At 40.7% G+C, this 16,901-nt stretch overlaps 1 protein-coding gene across 1 annotated transcript in view; it reads left to right on the top strand.

Annotated features, from left to right (window-relative positions):
• Nucleotides 1-16,901, top strand: part of LOC137006452 (kelch-like protein 29) — a 472,167-nt gene that overhangs the window by 411,623 nt on the left and 43,643 nt on the right. Inside the window, exon 11 of the mRNA XM_067367229.1 lies at nt 5,111-5,304. Coding sequence (XP_067223330.1) covers nt 5,111-5,304 — 194 coding nt within the window. The remainder of the gene's footprint in view (nt 1-5,110; nt 5,305-16,901) is intronic.

Here is a 16,901-nt window from a genome sequence, read left to right as displayed (position 1 = left end):
ATGATATTTATAGAAGCAGATGCTAATTAACGACAAATCAAAGAGGGAATGATTGTTTCTGTCTCCTGTCAGTCTCCTAGGTTTCTCATGAGAGTAATATAGATGACTAGAAATGGGAAAATTGGGGAAGACAGACTCTGAATGTTGACCTGACAAACCTTGCCCAAAAGTTTAAAAAAAATACTGTTTTATTTTTTATATAAAAATTAAAACAAAAATGTAAATGTTATTTAGTAGCTTGAATGCTGTGTACTTGCATTGCTAAGTCTTTACTTGGGTGTTATGAGTTATCTATTGGTAATTGGTTGCTATGGTTCCAGGTTGTTGGTCTAGGGTTACTAGCGGGCACAAGGGTGTTTTAGGTCAAGGGTTTTCAAATGGGGGTGTGTGGAAAAGTTTAGAGAAAGTGTAATATATATATATATATATATATATATATATATATATATATATATATATATATATATATATATATATATATATATATATATATATATATATATATACAGGGTGCGATTTGTGAAAAAAAAACAGAGGGGGGATGTTTTGAAAAGTTTTTTTTTTTTTTTTTTAAATTTGTTAAAAACCACAGTGGAGCTTGGTAGGTTTTTGGCAGCTGTTATAGAAAATGTTTTACAAAAAAAAGTATTAGATAGCTTAGATATTTGCACCACTATCTACAATGACACTAATAATTCTTAATTTCTGATAGAAATGCAAAATCAATCGGTAGTTATTAATAGAATAACGAGACACAAACCTCTACATTCAATCGCGTTTGGTCCCATTTATTTTTGATCACAGTGCATACACATACAAACTTTTAGTCCAAAAGTGCGCACATTTGTAGAAATACACATTTACCTCATATTTGATTACGCAGGGTTTCATAATTACCGTCATGCTCCCCCAAGAAAATTTAGATTTCCCTGGTGTACATATGTGCATTTTTAAGACGTTTTATAAGGCCAACAAATTGGATAACAATAGCTTTAATTCCATGTCAACAAATACATACATACATGCACAGTTACGAGGAAGCTTTAATCGCATGTTTGGTAATTTCATGACTTAACTTACAACAGAACAACGGCGGTTATTGCTCGTAGTTTCTTTTGCACTTTATTTAAGCTATAATAAAGTAATTATGCGGCGCGTGCCGGCACATTTGGGCATGCAATTCTTGAATGCGCGCCACGAACACAGTATAACGGCTGATTGGACAGTCATGTTAATTTTATTGCTATTTAAAAACTTTAATACTATTTAAAAACAAGTGAGAAATAATGCAAATGATATTGTATAAGTAGGTTTTATGAATTAGCAAAATCAAAAAGAATTTTCATCTGGATTTCTCATCAAAAACAATACTGGCTAATTAAAACAGAATTTGCATCAAAGCCACATATGCTAGAAAAGTCACATGATTGCAGGTGTTTCCTCGCTAATTGCTTTAATTCATATCAGTCTCCTTTTATGCAAGAAAACGTGAGTCATAATGATTTTCATTTGTTCCACAGATGTCTGTATTTATAACCGCACTTTCATTAAGCGAGTCTCTGCCTTGTATAATTAGTTCCTTCCTGTAAGCTGCTGTAAAAGTCTCATTAAAAAAGAGGCAGAAGTCGCCTGATAACACTCTCCCTCTGTGTAATTAATGGTCTTAACCACGAGCCGCTGAGCTGACAATGAACCGCCTGCACGCACCAAAAGAGAGGATGAAATGTCCGCTTGCAAGCCATCTGCTTTACTGTACGGTGTTAAAAAAAAAAAAAAAAAAAAATGTTTTTTTAACTTTTTAGTGGTGTTTGCTTGTAGTCAAGACTAAGACCAAGAGATAGAGTCAAGACCTAGACCAGACCAGCTTAAATCAATCTAAAAGATCCACATTTACTGCCTGAGAAATTGATTATATTTAATCAATAAATAAAATGTAGAATAATAAGACACTATATAGAGCTGTTTCCAGTCAAATGAAATCACATTTAAACAAAATTCTTCTTTGCACTGCAGTGGTGACACAAAAGTTTCTTTTGAATTGGTACAAGCATAAATAATGTTGAGATTAATGTTTTAAAAATAAAATTTTGGTTATTGAACATTTGTAAAATCAATATTATCAATCATCATTTGCAATCATGCTCATATTTGTAAAAACAGCCCTCTTGCTCTTGTGGTGTTGCTTTATTATATAATATGTTATAATATTAAAACAAAAAACAAGATCTCATACATGTACTTTTTTTTTGCAATCATATCTTGAATTTTGTGGGCAATTGTATTAAATATGGTGGCATTTTTGGCAATTTCTGACCTGGCACAACAGTAACAAAAGAAATCAAATTAGAAATTGGAAATTGATTTCAGGAAGTTTTACATCCCATCACTTTATTTATTTATTTATTTTTTTTTACTGTACTAAAGCATGAAAATACTATACTATACTATATTTGCAGAGATTTTGGAAACATATTCATATTCAAGTTCAAATATTTTTTTTCTCTGAAAATCAATGCTACAGCTAGTTACAAAATTCTACAAGACCTAAAGAACATTGGCATTCATCTCAATTCAGCTACTACCTGTAAATATTACATTCTGCATCTTTAATTATGTTAACAAATAAATCAGACAATGCACTGGCAATTTAGTTATATCCCCGCAATTGTAGTCTTGAAATAAAATCCAGAGTTCTCTTAGACCGAGACAAGACCGTGCAAAAATGCATCGAGGCAAGACCAAGACCTTAAAAAAATGGTCTTGAGTACTACAACACTAACAAAAATGCCAAGTAAGAAAATCATTTTTCGCATAGTAGTACTTTACTATATGATTTGACGATGAAAATGGGCAATGCTGGACAATGAATATAGGCAACTAGGTAACTTTTGTAAATGCTTTAACAGAAGTACAAGCTTCAAGTTTCTGTATTAAAACCCTCCAGTGCACCTGCCTGCTGCTGTAGTCTCTCTATAGACATTAAGGCAAAAGTATCCTGTAATATTCCTTTAATATATGCAAATTACTGTGATGCAGGGTTTTGCTTGTGAGATTTTTCCAGCATTTCCCTTCATTGAGGCAAACGAGATAAGCTTCTCCAGCAATCTTCCACAGTCAGTATCTGTTAAATGTGCAGTAGATAAGGTCGACTCGACTGCAGTCTCCACCAGCTCCAAACACGTTTTCTGCTCCTCCATTAAGACTCATAATGGTCTCACTCAGTGAGCGCGACCAGGTCTCATTCCCTGCTCAATTTTCACCCTCTAACAGGCAATCTCCTGATGTCTCCCACAGGTCTTCCTGCACAAACTCAAAGCATTATCTGAGTTGGAATCTAGGTTGCTCAGCTCCTCCTCAGCTCATGTATCATTTTGCACAATCCAAATTTAGCTTCCACTTCCAACACCTGTGAGCCTGTCCCAGGATTAGATGAGGATCAATCCAGAGTTCAAATTTAAAAGTCCACACCCATTGAGGATGCATTTTCTGCATTATTTTTATTATAGATGCATTTTCTGCATTATAAGCACATATATTTTTCAGTTTTAAAAGTCCACACCCATTGAGGATGCAGTTTCTGCATTATTTTTATTATAGATGCATTTTCTGAATATATATATATATATATATATATATCTATATATATATATATATATATATATCTATATATATATATATATATATATATATATATATATATATATATATATATATATATATAGGGAGGGAGGGAGAGAGAGATCTGTTTGAATACTTAATAGATATTTAAGTGTTTAAAAATAATTGTTTAGTGCATTGATTCCACTATTTTAAATCTTATTTAATGATTTACTGTATACAAACATTTTAAAATATATAAGATATTGATTTTATAATATGTATTTTATATTACAGTTATAGTATTTTGACTTTAAATGTCCTTGATTGTCATGAAAATAATGTCATAGAAATGCAAGGAATCCTAATGCTCCTTTATTTTCTATATTCAATGTATTTTTTCTTTCTTTCTTTTTTTCTTGAAACATGAGCAGGACAGTGTTCGTGACAATCAGCCATGCACATTTTTCACTGCAGTCTCTTTTTACTTTTGTTTAAAAGCTAGAGTTGACAAATTATCTTACTCTCGCAATATACTCTATTTTCCTGATGCTTCATCAGGCATGAAGCGGAAACATGCTGGTATGAGCCATGGGCTTCATTTAAAGATCCATGGAACATGTCTTTTTATTTAGGCCTTTAAAAGTAATGTTTTTAGGGGAAAAAATTAGGGTGGTTGTTGTTACTTTTAACTATACATATGAGCAGTAAGAATAGAATAGAATAGAATAGAATAGAATAGAATAGAATAGAATAGAATAGAATAGAATAGAATAGAATAGAATAGAATAGAATTAGTGCTGTCAAACAATTAATCAGGATTAATCGCATCCAAAATAATGGTTTGTGTTTACATAATATATTTGTGTGTACTGTGTATATTTATTATGTATATGTAAACACACTCATACATGTATTTATTTAAGAAATATTTACATGTATAAATATATATTTATATCTATATATAATTTATATTATATATAAATATTTTGGTAACACTTAAGTGTAAGGAACACATATAAACTTTTAACTACGACTTTTCCCCTCAATGAATTCTTAATTTACTGCTCATTAATAGTTAGTAAGGTAGTTGTTAAGTTTGGGTATTGGGTAGGATTAAGAATGTAGAATTAGTTCATGCAGAATAAGGCATTACTATGTGCTTAAGTACTAATAAATAGCCAATATTCTATTAATATGCATGCTAATATGCAACTAGTTAAAAGACCCTAAAATAAAGTGTTACCAATAATTTATATAAAAATACAATATCTTTTTGTTAAATGTATACATGCATGTGTCTGTGTAATTATATATATATACTTTATAAATATATACAGTACACACATATATTATGTAAACACAAACTTTTATTTTGGATGCGATTAATCTCGATTAATCGTTTGACAGCACTAAATAGAATAGAATAGAATATTTATTTTGTCTAAAAAGGCTCTTTGAATTCTCTTCTTTGTAATGTTCCAGGCTAAATCGCTTTTCATTTTCTTTCCAGGTACGACACCATCACTAACCAGTGGGAGATGGTGGCTTCTTTGCCCAAACCTGTCCATTCTGCAGCAGCGACTGTCTGTGGAGGGAAGATATATGTGTTTGGAGGGGTGAATGAGGCCGGTCGCTCTGCTGGAGTACTTCAATCATATGTGCCTCAAACCAACGCCTGGAACTTTATTGAGTCGCCTATGATCGGTAAGAGCACCGAAGATAATTACTGAGCCACCAGACTGTGCTGTTCAGCTGCTGTCTTCTGCATATGGTTGTATATATATATATATATATATATATATATATATATATAGGTATATATAATTTACACTGAGGCATAACATTACCACTGACAGGTGAAGTGAATAACACTGATTATCTCTTCATCACGGCACCTGTTAGTAATGGGATATATTAAGTCAAGTCAAGTCAAATTTATTTATATAGTGCTTTTTACAATTGGTAATTTTTTCAAAGCAGCTTGACATATTAGAAGCACAGAAAAAAGAGAAGTGGTTAAAAATAAGCTGTACAAGCAAGTGTGGTAATGTGTAACATATACAAGATGGTGCTACATTAAGCCAATGTTGGCTGACTCCCAGGGGTGGAAAAAAAACCCTAGGAGAAAAACCCAGCATGCTAACACTGGGAAAAAAGTCCTAGCAGGGAAAAAAACCCTTGGAAGATATATATAATATATGTAAATGGATATGGAGATCAAAATCTGAATTATACATTTTTATTATTGAGATTGAAAATAGATTATATATAAATATATGTAAGCGGATACGGGGATTAAAAATCTGAATTATAGATGCAGCCAGAACTGGATCTGTAGGCCCATTGTCTCCTGGGCTACGTTGTAGTCAGGTCCAGACACAGGTTCTCCATCTGATCTGGATACGGCCTGGATCCAGCACCCGGCAAACCTCAGGATAAGCAGAGAGACTGATATTAGCATAGATGCCATTCTTATTCTGATGTACAGGTATATCTAGTGTTATAGGAAATGTTCTCGGTTCCAGCCGACCTAATTATTGCAGCGTAACAATCCTTTAGCGGATTTGAAAAATGTTAATGTATTGATAATGTGTTATGTGTATGCAAGAGCAAAGAGATGTGTTTTTAGTCTAAATTTAAACTGACAGAGTGTGTCTGCTTCCCGAACAATGCTAGGAAGATTGTTCCAGAGTTTAGGTGCTAAATAGGAAAAGGATCTGCCGCCTTCAGTTGATTTTGATATTCTGGGTATTATCAACCCAGGCATATTAGGCAGCAAGTGAACATTTTGTCCTCAAAGTTGATGTGTTAGAAGCAGGAAAAATGGGCAAGCTTAAGGATTTGACCGAGTTTGACAAGGGCCAAATTGTGATGGCTAGACGACTGGATCAGAGCTTTTCCAAAACTGCAGCTCTTGTGGGGTGTTCCTGGTCTGCATTGGTCAGTATCTATCAAAAGTGGTCCAAGGAAGGAACAGTGGTAAACTGGCGACAAGGTCATGGGGGGCCAAGGCTCAGTGATGCACGTGGGGAGCGAAGGCTGGCCCATGTGGTCCGATCCAACAGACGAGGTACTTTAGCTCAAATTGCTCAAGAAGTTAATGCTGGTTCTGATAGAAAGTTGTCAGAATACACAGTGCATCACAGTTTGCTGCGTATGGCCGCAGACCAGTCAGGGTGCCCATGCTGACCCCTGTCCACTGCTGAAAGCACCAACAGTGGGCACATGAGCATCAGAACTGGACCACGGAGCAATGAAAGAAGGTGGCCTGGTCTGGTATATATATATATATATATATCTATATATATATATATATATATATATATATATATATATATATATATATATATATAATATACACATGTGAAATTGTGTAATTAACGTAATTTACGTCACGCAGCTATATAATCTTAGAAGTCGGGAGTTTATCACATTGAGCATCTACAATGGCGCAAGCACCTGTAACCCTTGTAGGCAGACATTTCTATTATAACCCTTTAACAGATCAGATAATTTTAAACTTAATAATGTGAAAGTTTTCAGTCCAATGATCCAGTAAGTGAATTAATTCAAACAATCAGTCCAAAACAGTGCTAATGTAAAGAAAACCAGGCTGAATACATCAGAGGTGGCAGAGAGATCAGAGACTCGCATTGCATTTTCAGTGAGTTATTCATTCCAGTATGGGTTTCACTTTAAAACATGAGCTCTGATATATTCTGATTGTTTCTGAGGAGAGCGAGCCCTCATGCATCGCGCTGTGTAAAATACAGACTGAACATTCCACCACTGTATAGCCAGATGATACACAAACTACGTTTCTTGGCTTAATAAAGAAAATCGGCGCCTCGCTAGTAAAAGTTACCTTACCAATTTTTTAATGGAATATACAAATATAAATGTACAGAAATATATTTTTACTGAAACAATGTAAGGATACCTAAACAATTAACAATCTTGGTTTAGAAAATGTTCGAGCATCATGCATGGGCAATCCCAGGTCCTATATCAGATATATTTAACAGTATGTCTAGAGTTTTTTTGTTAGACGGTGCTGAAACTATGAGAAACTAACTTCTTGGAATTTCACTAGTATTTGACTTCATTAGTATTTGGCATTTTGACACGCTCCAGAGATATTGAGATTATGGGTGGAGGGATGCTCAAGGGGGAAGGAACTTTTTTCAACCTGTAACTTGGTGACAAATGCAGCCCTGAGGGACACATAGTGGGTGCAGGACTGAGGCGTTTCATTATAGCTGGAAAGCAAGCATTTCCCCATTAGTGCAGAAATAAGTGTGGATTTAAAAAAAAAAAAGACACACCGCTAAACTCAAACTGCCCTGAAACCAGCTTTATATGTCAGTAAAATAAGTTAGTTTGGATATCCACCTGACTGCCGCATGAAGTATCTTTCTCAGTCAATTAGAAGACACTTGACATTTAATATAGGACTAAAAGTTCAAATTAAAATGAGTTAAAAAGACTTAAAATGTGAGTTTGATCAAATTTAAGAACATAAAAAGTGGCTTGTTTGTTTAAAAAATATTATAGAATTATGCAGAAGTTGAGACATTTTAAACTTTTTAAGCACCAATGTAGGCATCAGCCAATCATATCACCTTATGCAAATACACTAGCGCAACCAATTGACCCTTCAAAAAAAAAACTACCCCCCTAAGTTACTGTTGCTATGTCCAACAAGCCATGGCACTCTCATGCCTCACTTCATGTTCTCATGCAGTGAAAAATGCATTTTGTCATTTAATATCATTTTGTGGCTCTTTAACCCTTAAATGCATGACTATTTCACCAATCATTCTTACATATTTGGGTCTTTATCGACCCGGCTCTATATCTAACACGGAAGGATCTCTACCTGTCGTGATAATATAAAACTCCTCTGATATTAGAGTAACAATTACAGAAGAATAAAATAAATCATATTTTGTTACCTTTTGGAGCTTGAAAGGTCTCCGTTTGAGCAGATGTTTTATGCCATCATCACTGTCCTCGTCAGAGCTCATTTCCCAGTAAATTCAGCAAATAATGGGCTAGTTTTATGGTTGAGGTCACGAATATGAGCCCAATCGCGATCTCAAACATATTCTCAGAACTATATAATTTTCAACATCTTCAAAATCAATATTTCGATCGCTAACAGCTTCACCAGATCCATCCAGTAACAGTTACAGTCATATTTGATTGTGTTCAGTACTTGCTCTGCAGTAAATCGCTGAGCCATTTCATGTTTCTCTTATTATTTCGTTTTCTGTGTAAATGAGTCGTCACTTCAGCATTGTGTATCAGACATTGCCACCTTGTGGAATAAAGGTGAATTGCACTTATTCTGTCATCTAAGATTCAATTATCGTTGTGCAGAAAAAATATATGTACACCCATACACACCTCGGGTCGTTTGTGACCCTATACAATTTTTACAAAAAATGAATACAAAAATAGGCATTCTTTTATAATTTTATAATTTTTTTCTTGTTATATTCTTTATAATGAATTGATTGGGGAACCAAGAAGGTTGATGTCTAACTGAATCTGAATCACGGGTGTCTGACATGGCTCTCTTTTCATACAGATTACATAAACACAAAATATTTGTTTTCGATTTGACTTACACAATTTAAAACCTGACATTCCAACATTTTTTTTAGACATAAGTCTAATGTTTTTGTGATTAGTATTCACTAAGTTACAGTTCATTTTCTGAGAATTATCAGATTGGAGTTCGTTCAGAGGGAGATGAGAGATCACGCATCATGTTACTTTTCTTTATTTTACAAAAAGCACAACATTTTGTTGTTACTCTGAGTGCACACAAATAAAAGAAGATATTCCACAGATTAAAATGGTGTATAACTCTTAATTGTATGTGCAGCATCGACAGAGTATTTTGAGTCTCTTTCATACTGGTTAGAAAAAAAAGTTCAAGCTCAAGTCCACTGATGTTAATCTACTAACTCTCCTGCCTGGTTTGTTTGTCAGACAAAATGGCGGATTCAGCTTTATGATTGGTCAGATCACCTGTCAATCAAGCTCCTGGTGAAGGGTGAATTGCGTTCATGCAACGCTGGAAAGTAATGTGTTGGCTGTTGTCACTAAGACGGTCACATCAGCACCAAACTCCAGATGCCCTCCTTCAAGCTGGTGACGCTCTGTGTGAATGCAGCATTGAACTTAAAAAGAATATGAGTAAATAAATGTGAGCACAAAGTAAAAACGCTGCACTGTTGTGTGTTCTAAAGTGTCACCATTTCAGAGCAGTTTGCAGTTCATGCATTTATGCCAAGTGATTGCTTATTAATCTACTGTTGATTAATTATGTTTTATGGTGTGACTATTGCGGTATTACACCATAAACTGATTGTAGATCAGTGGTTCTCAAACCTGTCCTGGGGACCCCCCACCACTGCACATTTTGCATGTCTCCCTCATCTAAAATTCAATCACCCAATTCAACTCTTGCAGTCTCTACTAATTAGCTGATGACTTGAATCAGGTGTGTTAGATGAGGGTGACATGCAAAATATGCAGTGGTGGGGGGTCCCCAGGACAGGTTTGAGAACCACTGTTGTAGACTAAGTGTGTATATTTGATCTCCCTTATCTGTTAGAATGGGCAGCTGGAAGTGGTATAGTGCATACATTTCAAAATAAAAGGCCCGTTGTATTTTGGCCTTGTTTATATTTAAAAGCGAAGTAAATACAAAAATTAAAAAAACATTCACAATTTATTTCTGTTCTTTAAACATTTATTATTGTATCCGAAAATGTCTCGGTTACGTATGTAACCCTCGTTCCCTGAAGGAGGGAACGGAGACGTACGTCAGTAGTGACCGACGAATTGGGATATCGCTAGAGGGCTCTATCAGTTTCGAAAGAACTAAAACAAGCCAATGGAGATTGGCGTGCGATATTTGCATAATGTGCACCGCCCCCAACAGGTGGATATAAATAGGAAGCAGATGCAATCGCACTCTGTTTTTCGCTGAGGAGACAACTGGTGTCCGCACTGCAGCAAGGGTACAGAAACTGTAGCGACGGGACATACGTCTCTGTTCCTTCCTTCAGGGAACGAGGGTTACATACGTAACCGAGACGTTCCCTTTCAGTTGGTCACGTTCGACGTACGTCAGTAGTCAGTAGACAAATTGGGATCCCAAATAAAGCGCCATAGTTACGAAACCCCTTCCAGTGCCCAGCGCAAGCTCTAGTCACCCGTCGCACCAATTGGGACGGTGAAGGGGGCGTGCTTACGCTGAGAGAGTCTACTGCTGTTCCGACATACCCGCTAGGTAAACTAGACAACTCTGGGGAAGCGAACCCATAGGGTATGCTGCAGAAGCCACTACCTACCCAATGGGGGAGGAGTTTACGTGGAGAATACACATATGGACTGGCCCGTGGGGCAGTACGCATATGGAGTCCCTGGGATGGCTCCACCTGGGTAGGGGGAGACTATCTGACAGGTGACAGCACAGCTGGCTCTGCCAAGGGAAAGACACGGACTCACTGTAGGGAGTTTTAGACCATGGACAATTACACATATGGGCCCACTCACGTAGAGGGATCGCAACATATGGAACCCAGCCAACAGACAATGTCAGTGATGGATGTTGGCCTGGCATCAGATACTCTGCAATGTCCGTGCCGAAGGGGGAGGCAGAGGAACTCGACAGGGTTCGCCAAGCAGGGAACGTGACTGGAGTCAAAGATGCACGTATCCGGCCCAGGGGGCGGGAATGGCATTGCAAGCCGACACTTAGAGCGGGCTCAACACGTCTACCGGCTAGTGGAAGCGAGTACACGGGAAGATACTGGATCTACACGTAGGCTATAGAATCTAGCGAACGTGTTAGGTGTCGCCCAGCCCGCAGCTCTACAGATATCTGTCAGCGAGGTGCCATGAGCCAGCGCCCAGGAAGAGGCCACTCCTCTGGTGGAGTGGGATCTCAACCCAAGCAGGCAAGGCACGCCCTGGGATTCGTATGCCAGGGCGATGGCATCCACTATCCAGTGGGCCATCCTCTGCTTGGAGACAGCCTTTCCCTTCTGCTGGCCTCCGTAACAGACGAAGAGCTGATCTGAGGTCCTGAAGCTTCGCGTTCTGTCTACGTACACACGCAGAGCGCGGACAGGACAGAGCAAAGCTAGGGCTGGGTCTGCCTCCTCCGAAGGCAGCACTTGCAGGTTCACTACCTGATCTCAGAAGGGAGTGGTAGGAACCTTGGGCACATATCCGGGCCGGGGTCTCAGGATGACATGAGAGTCACCGGGCCTGAATTCTGGGCACGATTTTTTGACCGAAAATGCGTGCAGATCCCCTACCCTCTTAAGCGAAGCCAATGCAACCAGGAGGACGGTCTTAAGAGACAGTGCTTTTAACTCGACTGATTGCAAAGGCTCGAAGGGATGACCCCAGAGAGATGTAAGAACTAGGGTCAGATCCCAAGAGGGTATGGAGGGAGGGCGAGTACGATTTAACCCTCTGGAGTCTGAGGCTGATTTGGGGCCTGGAGAAGTTTTGACATGCCCTGACATTTGTGCTTTTTTCAGTTGTTCATAAACATATTAATAGAAAAAGTGTCATTACACTGTATTCAGCACAAACTAGGTTATAATATGTGAGGAACATGTATGTACATGTTTGTGTTTTTGAAGGAATAACATTTATGCGTGGTTATTGAAAAAACAAAAAACTTAAGTCACTGATATAAGGCCAAAAAAAGTATAGTAAATCTGTGTTCACAAGACTTTTGGGTATTGGAGGTTGTAGACTAGAGTTTTTGCTTCAAAATTATGTAAAAATTATGCTGCCTACTCCTTCATATAAAACAATATATTGATTTAGTTTTTTTAAGACACTTTTTTGCCAAGAAACACAGTATGCGAGGAGGCGTGAATCACCACTGAAAATGGGCCATTCTCACCTGAGAAGACAAAAGAATTGGATAGTAATGAGCTGAAATGACTTGCATATTAATGAGGCATTTCAGTCAGGTAGGCTGTGAAAAAAACCTTCTGTGATGTCTCAAGCTCATCATGATATATGAAACATACAGAAAAATATTATTACAATATAAAATAATGGTTTTATATTATACTTTAAAATATAATGTATTTCTGTGATGCAAAGAGTCTGAATATAGGCTTTAGTTTAAAAGCATGTACATTTGGAGAAATATTGGATTCTCATATGTTTATGTCAATTTTCTATACAGAGGAGTTATTTTTATTTAATATTCACTGTCATTACTATGAGCGCTGGTGTTTTCAATTCATCCTTGAAGTCGGAGGGCGCTCTGTGCATTTTTAGTCCACAAATTCATCTAAAAGAAGAAGAGGCTATTCCATGAATGGAGTTTCCAATACATACTGCAGCCGGAGGGCGCTAAAGAAACAAAAACTCATATAAAATTCATCCATAGAAGAAAAGAAAACAGGAAGTAACTGCATGTCTTCTAGAGATCGCTAACCATGACTTTTACATCCAGATAAACACTTTTCAAGACAATAAATACACGATTGAGACGATGAATGCATGTATTGCCTCTGAATTTGCGTCTGAATAGCGCTGGCTCCGTGGGCGTGGCCGCATTAGCGGATAATGAGCTGAATCACGGACTTCTGACATGGCTCTCTTTTCATACAGATTACATAAACACAGAAGGTTTGTTTTCGATTTGACTTACATGATTTAAAACCTGACATCTTAACGTTTTTTTAGACATAAGTTTAATTTTTCTGTGATTAGTATTCACTAAGTTACAGTTAATTTTCTGAGAACTATCAGATTGGACTTCGTTCAGAGGGAGATGAGAGATCACGCATCATGTTAGTTTTCTTTATTTTACAAAAAGCACAACATTTTGTTTTTACTCTGAGTGTATACAAATAAAAGAAGACATTCTATAGTTTCAATTGATATATTACTTATGTCTCTATGACAAAAAATGACGGAGTATTTTAAGTCTGTTTTGCTGCAATGTGAAAAAAAAACTGCAAAAGGCGCCGGCGCGTTTTCAGACCTCAGAGTGTTAATCTCCTCGCCCCCCTCAGGAACCTGACGATCAGATCGTGCTTCCCCAGGGACTTGCCATCTACTGCATTGGTGATGTGCGGCGATAGCGGCAGCATACACCTTGAGGGTGGAGGGAGACAGCCTTCGCTCCAAGCCCTCTTGCAGGAAGGAAAACACAGATCTGACCGAGCATTATCGGGGGTCCTCTCGGTGAGAGGAGCACCATTCAAAGAACAGGTTCCACTTCAACGCATAGAGGCTCCTCGTGGAAGGAGTTCTAGCGGAAGTGATGGTGTCTATGATCACTCAGAACCTCCACATCGTGTCCAGGGTCCACACGTGGAGGTTCCACAGGTCAGGACGGTGGTGCCATATGGAGCCCCGTTTCTGAGTCAGGAGGTCCTTCCTCAGAGGAATCGGCCAGGGAGGGGCTGTCGTGAGGAGCATAGGAAACCAGGTCCGAGTGGGCCAGTATGGAGCCACTAACAAGACCTGCTCCTCGTCCTTCCTGACCTTGCACAGGAGCTGTGCGAGAAGGCTCACTGGGGGAAACGCATATTTGCATAGGCCCCGCAGCCAGCCCATCTGGTGGCAGAGGCTTCTGTGGAGACCACAGCGTGCCTGGACACTTGTTCGAGGGGCACAGCCTGCAGGAACGAGGGGTCAGACCACCGGATGAGGGTGCAACGGCAGCTCAGTGTCACAGGGACACGCAGCGTACCACGCTGCCACGCCTATCTCGGGACCCAGCCACGGAGCCAGTGTTGAAGCGGCCTCATATGGAGCAATCTGAGCAGCATGACCGCGGCTGCAGATGCCATATGCCCCAGGAGCCTCTGAAAGTCTTTCAGTGGGGCCGCTGTCCTGCGCTTGAGCATACTCATGCAGTTCAACACCAACTGGACGTGCTCCTCGGAGAGGCACGCAGTCCGGGAGACCGAGTCTAGCTCGAGACCGAGATAAGAGATCCTCTGCCAGGGGGCGAGTTTGCTCTTGTCCCAGTTGACCCGAAGACCCAACCGGCTGAGGTGAGCTAAAACCATGTCCCTGTGTTCGCACAACTGCTCTCATGAGCTGGCCAGGAACAACCAGTCGTCGAGGTAGTTGAGGATGCGAACGCCCTGTTCTTTGAGGGGAAAAATGGCCGCCTCCGCAACCTTCATAAAGGCGCGGCGCGACAGGGCCAGCCCAAAGGGTAGGACTTTGTACTCATATGCTCGACCCGTTGCGAGGCAGAATCGAGACATGAAAGTACACGTCCTTCAGGTCGATCGCTGCAAACCAATCCTGGGGACGGTCGCATTCGAAAATGCGCTTCTACATGAGCATCTTAAACGGCAGCCTGTGAAGGTACCGGTACAAGACGCACAGACCCAGGATTGGCCGTAGCCCACCGCCCTTTTTGGGTACAATGAAGTAGGGGCTGTAAACCCTGACTTCATATCAGCTGGAGGGACCGGCTCGATTGCATCCTTCACCAGGAGGACAGCAATCTCCGTCCAGAGAACAGGTGCATTGTCCAGTGACACCTGAATGTAGTGGACACCCCTGAAAACCGGGGGACACCGGGCGAACTGAATCACATAGCCAAGTCTGATAGTACGAATGAGCCAGCGGGATGGGCTGGGAAGCGGTATCCAGGCTTCAAGACACCGAGCCAGCAGGACCAAACGCACCACAGATGTACCGAGAGTGGGGCAGCGAAGCAGAGTACGGGGACCCGACTCGGACTGCATGGTAGCGGCCCAGAGTGTGATCAGACTCTGTGAGGTAGTAGTGCATACGGCACACGGGGCACGGCCTGCACCATCACACTGGCACCTGCTGGTGAAGTGAGAGGGGGCTGGGAGTGGCAAGGCGGGGCCTCGTTTGTTCTTTGTGCCGAAGCACACAGGGAACAGCCGCGATGTGACTGCAGGTATACTTTTCACACCCTGAGTCACATACACAGAGGAAATTTCAGCTCTTTAGTGCCGAGGCACGCAGGGAGCGTGACCAGCGTGTTCAAACAAACATGGGAGGAACCTGCCCAAATCGCAAACCAAACAGCGTGGATCGCTGCTGTGCCGTCACTCCAACACCAAAGGCCGATGAAGAGATTGAATAGTCTTCTTTAGAAGCTGCAGGACACCAAAGTATTGGCTCCGAAGCGAAAGACAGAGTGCGATTGCATCTGCTTCCTATTTATATCCACCTGTTGGGGGCAGTGCGCATTATGCAGTTCCCTTTCAGTCGGTCACGTTCGACGTACGTCAGTAGTGACCGACGAATTGGGATATCGCTAGAGAGCCCCTATCAGCTTCGAGAAAACTAAAACAAGCCAATGAACATTGGCGTGCGATATTTGCATAACGCACCCCTCCCCATCCGGGGCATATAAAAGGGGGAGGAGATGCAATCGCACTCTGTCTTTCGCTTCGGAGCCAAGCTTTGGTGTCCTACAGCTAAGAAGATCTTTAAAACAAGAAGAAACAGCGTTCTTACCGTGTTTGGCGCAACGACACTGCAGCGAGTCCACGAGCTTCCGGGTCCGGGCGGCAACATCGGCTGTGAAACAGCGTTCCGCTGTAATTCCAATTGTTTGGTCTGCGATTTGGCCGGGTCCCGTGTGTGTGTGTTTACCACACTTCGTGACACTCCCTGTGTGTCTCATTCACAAAAGAGCTGTGAGTTTCCCCCTCTATTAGACTTTACAGACGAACCCTGCATCTGGGGAGATGGCATTTCGTCTGTGCGCTACTGGGTGTGGTCGTTCCCTGGTCCCTGCTGATGGGCACAATCGCTGTATCACGTGCTTGGGCGTTCAGCACGCTGAGGCCGCGTTTGTAGATGGTTCATGTTCTCATTGTGGGAACATGACTATCGCGGTGCTGAGGTCGAGACTCTCGTTCCTTGGTTCTCAGGGAGCGGGGGTCCCCTCCCCTATGCCCCGTGCGGCCGTTTTCTCTGGCTCCGGTCGGGGTGACGGTTCGTCGGCGTGTAGGCAGGGTGACTTGAGGGTCACGGTTAGGGCTTCCCCGCCGAGTGTTGCTCCGCGGGCCCCTGCCGCCTCTGCAGCACTGCAGCCAGTGGTGTTACCGCCGTGTCACGCCGGGCCCTCTTCGGAGCGTCCGGTATTGTCCTTCGGTGCACCTGCGGAGGACCAGATGTCGATCACGGTATCGGAAGGCGAGCATGAGTCCTCGGGAGAGGATGACTCGGCTGAGCCCCCGTCTCACGGGGTGGCGGCTGTGGCCGAGTCGGATCCTGAGTTGATGGCTGTGCTT

The sequence above is a fragment of the Chanodichthys erythropterus genome, chromosome 18 (assembly GCF_024489055.1).
Source record: "Chanodichthys erythropterus isolate Z2021 chromosome 18, ASM2448905v1, whole genome shotgun sequence".
In the NCBI taxonomy this organism is placed as follows: Eukaryota; Metazoa; Chordata; class Actinopteri; order Cypriniformes; family Xenocyprididae; genus Chanodichthys; species Chanodichthys erythropterus.
Note: the sequence above shows the minus strand (reverse complement) of the source record. Positions and strands in the feature narration are given on the sequence as shown.